Here is a 14,638-nt window from a genome sequence, read left to right as displayed (position 1 = left end):
TAAAGACATTTAAATATCTGCAAGTTAAAATTGAGTGAACTTCATAAAAATTAAGTAGGTGGATAAGATTTGATTTTCGCTTTCGTACTATTAATTCATAAGAATATGGTTTTCTAAAAGTATATGTTATGATTGTTTTTAGCCATTTTAGATGATGCCTTCTTGTTTATTATTTAATGAAGTTAGACTAACATTATTGATTTGCTATGAGCCCAATAAAATAGCCCAAAACCCAAAGCCCAATAAAACAGCTAAATACCCAAAGCAAAAATAAAACAGCCCAAAAACCCACATTAGGCTAATTGGATTGGTTACAATAATTTGTAAGTACAACTATTTCACACTAGTGGACATGTGAAAAATCAATATAAATTTTTTAAATCAAGTAGTTGAAATCTTTAATTAGAGAATTCAATTTTCATATTATTATAATGATATAGTAGTAGCAGGGGAGTGTTATATTTCTAACTCAATATTTAATTGTTAACTATAATTAATTAATAGTTCTTAGATATTTAAATCAAGAGCCTAGATTATCGCCTCGCACAACATATACCAAATTAAAGATAATTTCATAAAGATTCTAACGAGATCTCACTTGCATATGTTCATATGTCAAAATTCGAAAAAAAAAATGAAATTTTCAATTTTTTTGTACAGCAACAAATGTCAACATAGTACATAAAATATGTCAATATAATACATGTAGAATGTCATTCTTAAAACAATGTGTTGACATAAGCAATGTGTTGATATTTTCAAAACACTATATTGACATTTTCATCTAAAGCCCTAATTTGGTAGTTTTTTTAATTTTTTTTAATTTAATTAATAAAAATAAAAATTACGTGTGGCAAATTTTAGACCACTAGATTTCTAGAATCCTATAGTCTTAAATTAGTGTAGTTAACCACTCGAGATTGAGTTCGCAATTGATCACTCACCTAGTTGTAGTAAGTATATATATACAGTATCATTTTTCATACTCTTAAAAGGCCAATATGAAATAGCTGGTTTAAACAGAATTTATGAATGTTTATATATAAAATTATAAATCGCATGGCTTAATCACTCTATGCATGTAAGAATACCAAGATAGAATGAATAATTAACAAGAAGATCAAGTAAAACTATGTATATAAACTGCTTGGTTAAATTACCATATTCTCGATTCGTCAGAATTCTAATTGAATGAAATGGTATCACCGTCTGGGTGCTATTGCAGCCTTACTGATTGTAGCATTCCATCAAACAGTTGGAGCTCGTTCCTAAACACCAAGATTCTCAATTAATAGGTGTGCTTTCAACATCACGTTGAATATGATAAAAACAGCGTGTGATCAGATGAATGATTGCAACATCCCCACGCTGCAGTCTCCGTCTCTTCCACGCAAAATAAGACTTCTCCACATAACCACACACGATTACTAACACATAGATTCCCACAAACACCGACACTACCTCAGCAACAATCTCCCCAACCGTCTCCGTTTCCACCGGATTCGTCATGATCAAGGAAGCTCCATAGCTCACTCCAATCGCCGCCATCGCCGCCAGCGTCGCATACCAGCTCACCATCACGAAGACGAACGCGTTCGTCGGCGCTCGAACAGCCACAAGGAAGATCACGAGGACAGACGAGACGAAAGCCGCGGTGTTAGCACGAGAGAAGTGCTTGTATAGCGTGGGATGAGTGGATGCCATCACTGCTTTGCCGGCTCTGTGTGATGACGTGTCGTCCTGCCACCCCCCTCCCGGGGGATTAACGTCTGCATGGAACGCCATCGCGGCGATGAGGCCGACAACTACCATTGTCATGCCGGTGATCTCGCGGAAGAGGTTGAGGAACGGCTGATGCGACAAACATAGTAAGAGAGCTTCGGTTTCGGAATAGGTGGTTGTGTGTTGGGGGCTCCCTCTCAAGATGTCGAGTGGTGTTTGCCCATGGAATTTGCTGTTAGCTTCTCTATTTTGTTGGTTTTGAGGAGGTATCCTACCATCTGAGATTGGGATAATGATTCAAGTAACAAATAGGGTTAATTGTGAAGATAGTGGAAATCAAATGTCTACCTATCCTATCCCCGTTAAATGTCTCATATTTGGCCGGTGCAGGTTTTAAGAAATTATTTAAAGTGGGTGGAAAAATAGTGTCAACAGAAAATGTCAACACAACGTCAATCGGTTAACATTTTCCGTTGACGTAATTTGCCATTTGTTGACATCTAATCTTAAAATCTAACAGATACATAGTTGTGAGTTTGTACAACATACAGAGTTTGCATTTGATTATATCCCTTATTAATAATACTTCCTCGGTCTACTATTTAAAGAGCCATTTTGTTATTTTGGCTTGTCCACGATTTATATAACCATTTACTTTATTTCAATGCCGACACACATTCTACTAACTTTTTACACTCATAATCCATTATAAAAATATTACTAATAATAGGTCCCACATTCCACTCACTTTCTCTCGTTACTTTTCTTCACAAAGCCAAATAATTTCTTAAAATTCGTGTCAAGTCAAAATAGGTTATATTATATATGAACAAAAACTAGTACTAACATATTATACGTTTTATTTCTCAATTTAACATTTTCTTCTTCTTCTTCCTAATCCAAATGTTTTAAAGATATTTTGCTTCATTTCTTTCTCTAATGCCGGCCCTTCCTAATCCTCCAACCTTAAAAGCAATTTGGTATTCATCATGAATGCATGACTAAAGAAAGTATTAAGAAAAGACAAATAATGAATGGCTACCTAATCCATCATAATGCAACCTATAATTTTTTTTGTTTATTTATTCCTAAAAAAAAAAGAGTTCGTAGTTACCTCAACTTGATTGCACCTAACAGCCAAATGCAAGATTGTCTCCCCATCATCATCCTTCACACACACAAGATCACCCATTTTCTCCCCCAAAAACCGCAACGCCTCAAGCTGACGATGTTTCACGCACAAGTGCAGCACAGTCTGCCCGCGATGCAGCCTCTCCATCGCAGGTGACAAGTCATGTTCAAGCAGAATCTCCAATATCTCAACATGCCCTCTCACGGCTGCAACATGAACAGGGTTCATGACTTGATCGTCGAGCCACCACCGCATCTCTGAGGCCGCAGATAGCAATTTTCGGGCAATCTCAACGTGCCCTTGTGCAGCTGCGATGTGAAGAGACGAAGACTTTTTGTAATCAACATCTCGAGCTAGCTCTGTGTTTATCCTCAACAGCTCTTCCACTATGCCCACTTGTCCATGCATTGTTGCTATGTGTAGGAGATTTCTTGAACGTGAAAATGAAACTTGATCGACAAGAAATGGATCTTGTTGTAGAAGTGTTTGGAAAGTTGATAAATCTCCCTTTGTTGCTGCATCATATACTAGTTTCTTTTCTTCTACTTCCGCAACCATTGCTTTGGTTTACTCTTTTTAAATGAATATGGAGTAAATTATTTTTATATGTAGGTGAGAGTTGTTAAAATGACAACCATATGTAGACAGATGCTTGATTAATTTTAAAAAATTAAAAGAGAAAGGAAAGAAAAAAACTAGTCTAAACATGTTTGCATTCACTGACTTTTATGATAGTATAAAAGTACTGGTAAAACGTGAGATAGTAATTACAATAGTTCAAATTAAAAGATGGCCACCAAATTAATTTGTGCTAAGTGATAATTACAAAGTGTAGACATTAAAATCTATTTATGTGAAAACAAAATAATTTATTGAAAGTAAGATGTTGTATCTTTAACCATTTAAAAAAATATTTGTGGAGTAGGTATGTATTTTAAATGCCAATTTAATATCAGCCACCGAAATATTCATGCTAATGAATCAAATTAATGTCGTCATCACATATTTTGATCATATTAGTCAACAATGTAGTCTACTTTTGTAGGGGATTCTTCATATAATTTCAATTACAATGTGTTTAATATATGACAATAATTCTCGTCATTTATTTGGGCTTTGGTCCAATAGCTATTACAAATGTTTGCCTATATTTTGTAATCAATAAAAATCATTAGAACAAAATAAATGTAAACAGTTCAAGGTTTGTGGGAATAGTTTTTCTGTTGGGCTTTGAGCCCAACATATCAGCCCAAAATAATCACATTTGTCAAACCAAAATTACTACTACCATTTTTAGGGGATACATTACTTTTCCATTGGAGAAATGATTTTTATAATAATAAATCGGGATATGAGAAAAATGGCCTATATAATTCAAAAAAGAATTTCATTTTCAACTTTATGGACCTCTCAATTATTAGCATTCTATGCACGTGGCGCACCCAATGCACCTGGGACCAGCCCGTTTCGTTTTCCCATAAAATCACAAGTTTCCTTTTACTTAAACATCACCATCTATTCTAAAAATATAAATTTAATTACTCCCTCCGTCCCAATTAAGAATCACACTTTGACCGGACACGGGTTTTAAAAAATATAAAGAAAAATTGGTTGAAAAGTAAGTGGAATGTGGGATCCACTTTTTTATGTTGGTTTTATAATAAAATGTGAGTGAAGTGAGTTAGTGGAATGTGAAACCTACTTACCATTTATAGTAAAAATGAAGTGTTACTCTTAATTGAGGACGGACCGAAATAGAAAAGTGTGACTTTTAATCGAGGATGAATATATAAAAGTAGGACCCACAATCCACTAACTTTTTCAACTCACTTTCCATTACATTTCTTAAAATCCATGCCCGATCAAACCGAAACGAATTTTCGTGGACGGAAGTAGTATAATATTGGTCCAAATTGCAGGACATGCTGGAAAATAATGGCGCCCTGGTTTAAAATTAAATTGTTCATATTTGAGGATGTCAATTTTTATACTATCTCACATATTAATTGCTAATATGGGTCGGTCGGCCCTACAATTTTAATGAATGACAAATGACATTTAATTAATCTTAAAACTTGGGCTTAACAAACCTTTTAGGTGTATTCATGAGAAATTTGTCAGTTTATTATCAGTTACAAGTTGTTTCTACCGAATTCATTTTTGAAGAGCCCCTATTTGCGGCTTTTGAAATTCTATATTTGCGGGTAATTTCAGTTTCGTCAAAAATAAAATAAAAGTTCTAAATAAACGCAGTAAAAATATCAAATTTAAAAACTTTTACAATCACAGCATGAGTTCAAATTAGGCAATTTCGGAGATGCAACGTGGGCAAAAACTGCTTGTGGAAATTAGGCAATTTTGGAGAGGCAACGTGAGCAAAAACTGGTTGTGCAATGGAAGATGTCGGTGGATTATTAGTCAAATTTATATTTAATTAAGAAAACAACGTGTGTTAAATTTCATTAATTACATAATTAAAGAAAAGAAAACAATGAATGTTTAATTTAAAACCTACGTATCCACGAAGTGGCCGTAGTGTGCCCATTTATTGTTATAATAAAATTTAAAACTAAAAAAATGCATGCTACGTGTTGCTTCCCCATTGGCCTCATGACCCAGCAAGGCAGCTACACAAAAACAGTTTTAATTAAAGTATTATTCCTATTTATTCTTTAATACTTGTAATTAGATACTTTCACCACTCTCATAAAAATGAATGTTTATGGGATTATATTAATTTTATTGTAAATTTGATAAAGTAGTTATACTAATTTTGCCGAACAAACTAGAATGGAAAGAGTCCCTATTGCTTTATTTTATTTATTTATTTATTTATTTATTTTATATTGTATTTTATTGCTTTATTGCCTTTCTTTTTGTTGTATTAATTTTCGGTGAGGGCATTGAGATCGAATTGAATGTGATAAGCAACTACTAGTAGGCGATCAAACCAAAAGGTTAAAGTTACATGTGGAGGACTTTGATGTTGTTTTAAATCGACATGATATTGTTATGTACACAAACCGTAGTGGAATAACACTGAAGTTCGTTATAAATGACTCCTTAAAAGGCCAACATCAACATCCTTATTGGTGATGGCCACATTCATAACAATTGGCTCCTTTTATTTGCCGTCATTCCGAGCTGGCTCTCAAACGTTATTGATAGTAATAGTTGGCTCTTTGAGTCGTTGAGTCTTAGAATTTTATCCAAATAAACTTGTTTATCAATAGAGACTCAGTTGGGCCAAAAATCTTACCACTCCGTCCCAAACTGCTTGTTCTATATTCTATTTCAATTGTATCAAGTTACTTGTTCCATTCCTTTTTTCTAAATTTTTTTTTTATCCCTTCTCTAATTTTATTCACTCTTTCTCTCTTATACATACTTTATATTATCTTTCTTATTTTATTTTCTCTTTAATCTTCCCTGTCCCATAGTAGATGTCATACTTAAAAGATGACACGAAATTTTAGGAGATGTTACTTTGTTTGTTAAGTGGTGAGAGAAAATATAATTTTATAAATAATGTGAGAGGAAACTTTTTCTAAAAGAGAAAATGTGACATCTTCTGTAGGACAAACTATAGATGAAAGTGTGACCTCTACTATGGGACGGAGGGAGTACTAAATTAATTTTTTTAAATTTGCACCAAAAGAGATATGTAAAAATCCTCTTCATACATAGAAATATAATACGAAAACCTATTATTTATTAATTCTTCATTAATCAAAAGAGCCACACTCCTTATAGTACTAAACTAAAGGCGGTTCAAATCTATAATTACAGTCCGGAAAAGAACCCACAAAGAAAATCCGAAGCTCGGCTCTAGATTGAACTTAAACGAATAAAGCAACAAATAACATACTATAAAAAAAAGACATCATGCAAAGCCAGCATAAAGCAACTTCTCAAAACGCCTCATATGCTCTTTATACAGCGCGATCGCAAGCAAAACAGACCCTTTGTTTCGAAGATCCTGAAAAAGATAGCTCTTCCCTTCAACCACGGCCGCCCCGGGGCTGGTATACAAAGGCTTTCCCCATCCGAAATCCATGTCGTAAAACGGCAGCTGAATCCAGTCGATTACGCTGAAATTAGGGCAATTCACATTCTTTTTGCTATACAAAACCTCCTTGCCAATACGTAGATGCACTTCCAGTAATCTAGAGCCGACCTCAAGTACTCGTCGTTGTTGACCCGGTCAATCGCTTCCTTCACTTTCCCCACCGCGAACCACAACGGATTCGATCCCAGTTGGCCGCACAGAGCGGACGCGGTGTGGTGGAAGATTCAGTTGCCTAGATACCCCTCTGGGAGCGGCGTCTGTAGCCTCCGCCTCCCGTCCACCACGAAAAGAAGATTGGTTTCCTGGTCTTCGGGCAGCCCGCGGGCTAAGCTAGCGCAACTCCAGGCGTGGCCTGTGAGCAGGGGCGGACGCAGAAAAAATTGACAGTAAGGGCTGGACTTCACTATATATTTTTTCACGGTTAAACATAATATATATAAAAAGAATCATACAATATAAAAACCGCAAAAACTGTAAAATGCATATATATTTAATACGAAGTAGTCCAAAATATATCTAATAAAAAGAACATGTCATAGCTGTGGTTTTACATCTAAAGCGGTGGCAACTGAATTCTACGTGTTCTCATCGATTGAAAACGTTGCAAGATTTTTTCGTTATCAATCGTTGAAAACAAGCCCTTCTCAATGTACACAATTAAACTATCATTCATCCACTCATCTCCCATCCGATTTCGCAAGTCAGTCTTGATAGTCTTCATTGCAGAAAATGCTCTCTCAACAGAAGCAGTAGCAACAGGTAAAACCAATGCCAACTCAATAATCCGATAAACCAACAGAAAAACCAAATGCTTACCACTTTTGACCATTTTCGTAGCAACGTCTCCTAAGTTGCATAAGGCAGCAAACTGAGGATCACATCGTACATTAGCAATAAAATTACTAAGTTGAAGTGGAAGACGTGAACACTCATTTGCAGAGAAGTACTCGTGATATAAAGTAGCAAGACGGATTACTTGATCATCATTGAATCGAGAGAAATAATTTCTTGGATCAAGACATGATATGCATCCTAGCAACTCAGTGCTAGCTTTAGAAAATCGATTATCCATCTCTTGTATAGTTAAATCAACAACCTTGACATTGTAACCACATTAACATAAATTATGATACAAAAAATATATGTATAACAGACATGAATGAGAATATTATAGTACCTGATTAAAAATCTCTACACGATAATGATGCATATTCGTGATCAACTCTGCTCCATACTTCTTATAACCACGGTGTGGTATGATTTCATCCATATCAACTTGTGAAATATTTTGCAATTCAAAAAGCTTTGTTGCTTGATCATGTATGTCTTCCCATCCATCCTCTCTAAAACTTTGCAATTGATGTTTCACACTTTGGATCAAAGATATGGCTTGGATAATATTTTGATTTTTTTTTTGCAAGGCAATGGACAATTCATTGGTTGTTCCCAATAAATGTTTCATCAAATGCAAAGTGAAAACAAACTCATAATTATCCATCCTTTCAATCAATGCTTCAGTGGTACTTTTGTTATCACGATGAGTAGCATCGTCACGTACAACTTCCAATACTTTCTCAACCGAAGACCACATAGAGCACAGATGAAGCAATGTAAAGTAATGTGAACGAGTGTCTCCAGGCCTTACCAAACTAGTTTCTTGATTTTTACTTCTTCCAATTATGACTTCTCCATCATTAAGTTGTTCAACTAATCTTTCATGTTGCAACTGCCTAAGTTGGTCTTTTCTCTTACAAGATGCCCCGACCATATTTTCAATCATGGAGACTTAGCTAAAAACATCCTTCACAACTCTAATACCCTTGGCAACCGCAACAACAATTAATTGGAGTTGATGAGAGAAACAATTAATATACATGGCATATGGATTTTCTTGCAATATTAAGGATTTCAATCCATTAAACTCACCCCTCATATTAGAAGCTCCATCGTATCCTTGCCCTCTCACTTTAGACAGAGATAAATTATGCTTCACCAATAAATCATCAATAGCACATTTCAAAGTATGAGAGGAAGTGTCTGTTCCTTCATTGAAACGTCTCGAGCCTCATCAACCAAAAGAGTGAAAACTTTATCTCCAATATCATTAACTATGACAAGTGTGACCACAGAAGCACAAGCATTTGCTAATTCCTTTTGAATTTGTGGTGAATTCATTTGATTGTTAGCAGGAGCATTTGCAAACAAAGTTTTGGATACAACATCCTTAGGTTCACTAAACCATAGAGCAACTCAATAAAATTACCTCTATTTGAAGAACTGCTTGACTCATCATGTCCATGAAAAGATAATCCTTGCTTTAAGAGAAACCAAGTCAGATTCAATGAGACTGTCACCCGAATGCGATATGCAACTTCCATCTCATGGGTATTTGACCGTAATATACTTGCCACACTGTTCCTTTGATCTTGAAAAGCTTCGAACTGAATTCTAGCATTATTATTGTAGGATGCGGCCGCGACATGCATGAGCGTGGAGTGAGCATTTGGCTCGTTCATTGGTTCATTGGTCGAGGGTGCATGGGATCAAGACTTGAGAAAGGAAGAGTTAGTTTGTAACTAACTTAGGCAATCTACAAGTGTGATATATAAGGGCAGTTGCCTCATTGTATCTAACTACGAAAAATAGAGAGTGAGAGTAGAGAAGGAAGAAAAGAGAGAGATGTGAGTTTACCATTGTAGAGTGCAGTAGCTCGAGATAGATTTCATCTTCTTGTTTCCATCTCTGTGTAAACCACCAAAAGAGTGAAAGTAATAAACATCTCATCCTTTCCGTGGACGTAGGCACATTGCCAGACCACTTAAATTGCGTGTGTTGTTTCTAGTTTCGTTCTTGTCAATCTTCGATCAAAACTCAACAGTGGCGCCGTCTCGCGGGAATCGAAGCAGATAGATCGATGGCGATGGCACGGTTTGAAACGGAGAAATTCAACGGGAGGAATGATTTTGGTTTATGGCGGATCAAAATGAAGGCGCTGCTCATTCATCAAGGGCTCGATGAGGCTCTGGAATCGACTGCAACAAAGGGAGAGGAGGCGAGCAATAAGCAGAAAGAATTATTGAAGAAGGCTCGCAGCGCAATCATCTTGAATTCGGATGATAAGGTTCTTAGAGAAGTTGCAAGGGAGGAGTCTGCTGAAATTGGAGGAGCTCTACATGACCAAATCGTTGGCTAACAGTTTATATTGGTGGGTGTATTGTCAGTTTAAGGTGGAGCAGGTGTGAAGGGTTGAGAGCCGATGTTTGTTGATGTCACTGCCGAGGTGGAGATTGTAGGATGCGGCTGCGACATGCATGAGCGTGGAGTGAGCATTTGGCTCGTTCATTGGTTCATTGGTCAAGGGTGCATGATAGTGAGTTGCATGAGATCAAGACTTGAGAAAGGAAGAATTAGTTTGTAACTAACTAAGTCAATATACAAGTCTGATATATAAGGGCAGTTGCCTCATTGTAACTAACTACGAAAAACAGAGAGTGAGAGTAGAGAAGGAAGAAAAGAGAGAGATGTGAGTTCACCATTGTAGAGTGCAGTAGCTCGAGACAGATTTCATCTTCTTGTTTCCATGTCTGTGTAAAACACCAAAAGAGTGAAAGTAATAAACATCTCATCCCTTCCGTGGACGTAGGCACATTGCCGAACCACGTAAATTGCGTGTCTTGTTTCTAGTTTCTTGTTTCGTTCTTGTCAATCTTCGATCAAAACTCAACAATTATGACATCTATTCACGCCTCCAACATGATAATTGAATCTTTCTAATCCATTTTTCTAGTTGCTTCAAACTATCTTTGTAAAAGCTCTGATTGTCGACCTCCTTTATCTGATTTCTTGAAAAGATAGCACCAAAAGCAAAAAGTTGCATCCTTTGATACACTATACTCTAGCCATGTATACCTTTTAAACCAAATATCTTGAATACCATATTTATTTTTTTCATACTTATGTCCAATTGGTTGACAAGGGCCCTTATTCAAGTACTCTCTTCGTACTCTATCACGAATTGAAACATCGAACTCTTCAATTGGCTTGCGTTTTCCCGGACCACTAACAATATCATTCAAGTTCAACTCGACTTCTCTTCGGGGCTGATTTTCCATTGCTTCAACAATGGGTTCAGTTGGAGAAGATAATTCATCCCGACGCTTTTTTTTAAAGAAGTGTTCCATCCTCTATGGTCAACCTAAGCAATAATGGTCGAAGTACAATATTAGTTAATATCCATAATTCCATAAAACAATCAACACTCACTAACACTAACATAAACAGTATTCTATACGACAATCACAAATATTAGCTTGCAACTAACCATTGGTATAGCTTTTTTGGCTTGCATCTATTCTATCAAAATTTGATAAAAAGAAGAAATAGAATATAAAATTAACTACATCATAATACTCCTTACCTCACAATTTGCGTAGAATTTGAATATTAATTTCTCAAAAGTTTCAAAGACCCACACCCTCCTTTTACAAAGTAGCATCATTGTCCGTTTCTGTATCGCCGCGCGCAGCTATGTAAACTTCATAAAACCCTTCTGTTTCTCTTCTTTAATTTTTTAAAATCTTATAAATGGGTGCCACTTAAAATTTACACACCTTTTACTTAAATTTTAATTAAAAAAACGTACCCACTTTAAAAGGTGATAGTAGCACTTTTAAAAAATGCGTTCTCCTTTTTATAAAACAAGTCAAAGAAGTGGGGTCCATTTGACTTACTTTTATATTAATTAATTCAATTAAACTCATCTTCTTCCTTATGCTTCCTTCCTAACTCCATTGTTACAGTTTTCTCTACAGATTCTTATTTTTTCTTTCTTTAATCCCCCTTACAATTATCCAACCCAAAATAATTTGTTCTTCAATAGCATTATTTAGTAAGAGCTTAACATAGTTTTTAAAAATTTTGAAAAATTTGAAAGTAGAAAAAAATAAAAAAAATTGGGTAAGGGCTTCAGCCCTACCCTCTGTCAACGTGTGTCCGCCCCTGCCTGTCCGCCCCTGCCTGTGAGCACCTGATATATATAAATAGTGAGACAGTTTAGTTAAGGAAAATATTATTTTCTCATCTATTATGACAGTGGGGACAAAAAATTGAAAATAAATTTTCTTTAAATTTTTTTTCTCTCCGTCCTATAATAAGAGCCTTATTTCACTTTTACCATAAATGGTAAGTATGCTCCACATTCTACCAACTTAATTCACTCACATTTTGTTATAAAACTAATAGACATAAGTGGGACCATATTCCACTAATGTATTCAACCCATTTTTCTTTATATTTCTAAAAACTCGTGTCATAACTAAATATGACTCATATTCCGAGACGGTGGGAGTATTTGATTTTGAAAAGGAAAGTATCGAAAATGTTATTGAAACGTGGATCATACTTATATATTGGTTTTATTATATAATGAGAGTGAAATGAGTTAGTGGAGTGAATGATCCACTTACCAACTATAGTAAAAAAGAGAATTGAGACATTTAATATCAGACTGAGTAATAGAGTATCCTATTTTTATATTCACCTTTTTAATTTTAGAATAAAATTTTAGTAAAATAAGTTAGTTAAATATGAGTATACTTACTGGAAAAATAGTGAAAATGAAATGAGATATTTAATATCGAACAAATTGAAAATAATATAAGACATCTAACGGCAGTGAGGATATATATATTCTAACTTAATGAGGTAAATATACTTCAACCCATAAAAATAGAGACTTTTGAGATGTCACGTGTTTTAATACAAAATAGATTTAATAAGAGAGAGAGACTAAAAATATAAGTGAAGGGGCCCGTGCCGTTAGAGCAAAGAAGTGACCTAAACAGGTGGATTGTTTTTATGGGACAGATCAAAATGAAAAAAATGGGAGAATGAAGCATGTAGTATCAACAACACCTGGAAGGTGGAGTATTTAATTTTCTCGTCTTCGCATTCCTTCTTGATGGCGTTGATCTGATCGGGGGACAGCCGGAATGTTAAGAACTCTGTTTCACCGGAGACGTTGAGAGGGTGTTTGAGTGTTGGAGGCGGGTGGTGCTCGACGTGGGGGAACACGGGCCGTGGCGGGTCTCTAGCGGCTAGAACGTGGCGGTCCAGGTAAGGGGGGACGGTGGCGGAGGTGATTAGGCCGCGGACCATTTCGGACCAGGTGTTGACGAAATGGTGAGAGGACATGCCGTCTGATAGATGATGCTCGTTTGAGAAACTCAAACTCACCCCACCGCATTTGAACCGGGTTAACTGTCTCATATTTATCCGACTTCAAGAGGCAGTTTAGTAGGAAAGATAAATAATCAAAATATAATATTATACTCCTTCTGTCTCATTAAAAATGAAACGTTTTTAAAAATAGAAACATCATCATCCCTACTTTTCTTACTTTATTCTCTTCTCGTTAACTCATAAAACAACACTATATAAAATTTCGTGTCGAAAATAAAATGTTTCATTTCTAATAGGACGGTCGGAATACATTTTAGGTCATTCTTTTTATCATATAACTCCAAGATAAATACTCCCTCCGTCCACCATCTAAAGAGTCATTTTGACTCGACACGAGTTTTAAGAAATTGTTTGACTTTGTGAAGAAAAGTAAATGGAGAAAGTGGGTGAAATGTGGGACCCATTTAACGTATTAGTTTTAAATGTGGGACCCACTTAAAATATTAGTTTTATACTCCGTATTAGTTTCTCCATTTAAAGTAAATGGAAAAAGTGGGTGAAAAGCAAAAGAGTTCTTTAAATTATGGACAAAGGGAGGAAATTATATCCCACAAAATTGCCCCTTGAAAGAATCAACATCTACAAAACAAATTGACCTAATTGATTGGATCGATATATAATGTTTACTCCCTCCGTCCCTGAAAATTTGTCACCTATTTCTTTTTTCGTCCGTCCCTAAAATTTGTCACCTTTCACTTTTACCATTTTTGGTAGTGGACCCGACATTCCACTCACTCATTCTCACTCACATTTTATTTTAAAACTAATACATAAAAGTAGGACTCACATGCCACTAACTTTTTCAACTCACTTTCTATTACATTTCTTAAAATCCGTGCCGGGTCAAATGGTGACAAAATTTGAAGGACGGAAGGTGTATAAAATATTTTTTCTTTCACATGTAGGTTTAAACCAATTTGGTAGTCATGTCACACTAGGATAACTAAGAAAAATTAAAATTTCGTGATTTAATTGATTCGATTAGGAAAAAAAGCGGAGTACCTGCACAAGAAAAAGCGGGAAAGAAGAAATATCGTTAGAGTAATCGATGGCGGGGACGAGGCTGATGTCGGGCCTGGGGCTGAAGCCACCGAGCTCATCCATCTCGGCGTCGCACATCGCTTCCATGAAAAACGCCCCTTCCCCGTTGCAGTTGATCACAATGTGGCCATCGTCGCCTCTTCCCAGCCTCCCCGCAATCGGGTAGAACTCAACCAGGGCCTTGCTGAGGGCCGCCTTCATCGCCGCCGCATCGAAGAAGTCAGCGGCGCCGGCGTCGTTGCGGTAGAAGTTCACCAAACGGCTATGGTAGTCGGTGGTGAAAAACAAGTCTAAGTTGGATAGCCACAGAGTTTCAGTCGGCGTTTCTTTCATTGGCTTAACCATCGTAGATTCCTTTACTGTGATCTTCATGCTTGCAAAGTGTCTGTGAGTTTGTGTAAGAGAGAGAGAGGGGACAAAATTTATCTTTTTGA

General features: G+C 36.1%; 3 protein-coding genes and 1 pseudogene across 5 annotated transcripts; all 4 read right to left on the bottom strand.

Moving 5' to 3' along the window:
• Positions 1-1,062: 1,062 nt before the first annotated feature.
• Positions 1,063-3,412, bottom strand: LOC125209342 (uncharacterized; annotated as a pseudogene).
• A 3,341-nt stretch (positions 3,413-6,753) lies between these two features.
• On the bottom strand, positions 6,754-9,742 carry LOC125215895 (uncharacterized). Its single transcript, XM_089064680.1, has 3 exons — positions 9,615-9,742; positions 8,101-9,472; positions 6,754-8,019 (listed from the first exon to the last, which is right to left on the bottom strand). The coding sequence occupies exons 2-3, from the start codon at positions 8,701-8,703 to the stop codon at positions 7,477-7,479; spliced, it is 1,146 nt and encodes a 381-aa protein (XP_088920806.1). The 5' UTR covers positions 8,704-9,472; positions 9,615-9,742; the 3' UTR covers positions 6,754-7,476.
• On the bottom strand, positions 8,940-9,439 carry LOC148931834 (uncharacterized). The gene is made up of 2 exons (XM_089064915.1): positions 9,252-9,439; positions 8,940-9,156 (listed from the first exon to the last, which is right to left on the bottom strand). The coding sequence occupies exons 1-2, from the start codon at positions 9,437-9,439 to the stop codon at positions 8,940-8,942; spliced, it is 405 nt and encodes a 134-aa protein (XP_088921041.1).
• A 604-nt stretch (positions 9,743-10,346) lies between the features above and the next one.
• Positions 10,347-14,638, bottom strand: LOC125205720 (rosmarinate synthase-like). Of its 3 annotated transcripts, none has more exons than XR_007173829.2 (4): positions 14,166-14,638; positions 12,837-13,181; positions 11,341-11,949; positions 10,347-11,118 (listed from the first exon to the last, which is right to left on the bottom strand). XR_007173829.2 is itself a non-coding variant. In XM_048104810.2 (4 exons), exons 1-3 carry the CDS (start codon positions 14,574-14,576, stop codon positions 11,905-11,907), a joined length of 801 nt encoding a protein of 266 aa, XP_047960767.1. In that variant the 5' UTR covers positions 14,577-14,638; the 3' UTR covers positions 10,347-11,118; positions 11,899-11,904. The 3 variants fall into 3 exon arrangements, 2 of the variants coding, with proteins under 2 accessions (XP_047960767.1, XP_047960756.1); XM_048104810.2 differs by having other exon boundaries at positions 11,899-11,949; XM_048104799.2 differs by lacking the exons at positions 10,347-11,118; positions 11,341-11,949 and having other exon boundaries at positions 12,637-13,181.

The sequence above is a fragment of the Salvia hispanica genome, chromosome 2, assembly GCF_029641045.1.
Source record: "Salvia hispanica isolate PSC_SH4W2 chromosome 2, Shi_PSC_v1, whole genome shotgun sequence".
Classification (NCBI taxonomy): Eukaryota; Viridiplantae; Streptophyta; class Magnoliopsida; order Lamiales; family Lamiaceae; genus Salvia; species Salvia hispanica.
This window is presented reverse-complemented; position numbering and strand designations above follow the sequence as displayed.

Bases quoted from the DNA above. Each gene is read 5' to 3' on its own strand.
- LOC125215895 (XM_089064680.1), bottom strand. From the start codon at position 8,703: ATGATTGAAAATATGGTCGGGGCATCTTGTAAGAGAAAAGACCAACTT. The intron at 8,020-8,100 runs GTACTATAATAT...TACAATGTCAAG, and splicing joins GTGTAGAGATTTTTAATCAG to GTTGTTGATTTAACTATACA.
- LOC148931834 (XM_089064915.1), bottom strand. From the start codon at position 9,439: ATGAACGAGCCAAATGCTCACTCCACGCTCATGCATGTCGCGGCCGCA. The intron at 9,157-9,251 runs GTTTCTCTTAAA...TCTATGGTTTAG, and splicing joins GTCTCATTGAATCTGACTTG to TGAACCTAAGGATGTTGTAT.
- LOC125205720 (XM_048104799.2), bottom strand. From the start codon at position 14,576: ATGAAGATCACAGTAAAGGAATCTACGATGGTTAAGCCAATGAAAGAA. The intron at 13,182-14,165 runs GTACTCCGCTTT...AATATGAGACAG, and splicing joins TCCCGCTTTTTCTTGTGCAG to TTAACCCGGTTCAAATGCGG.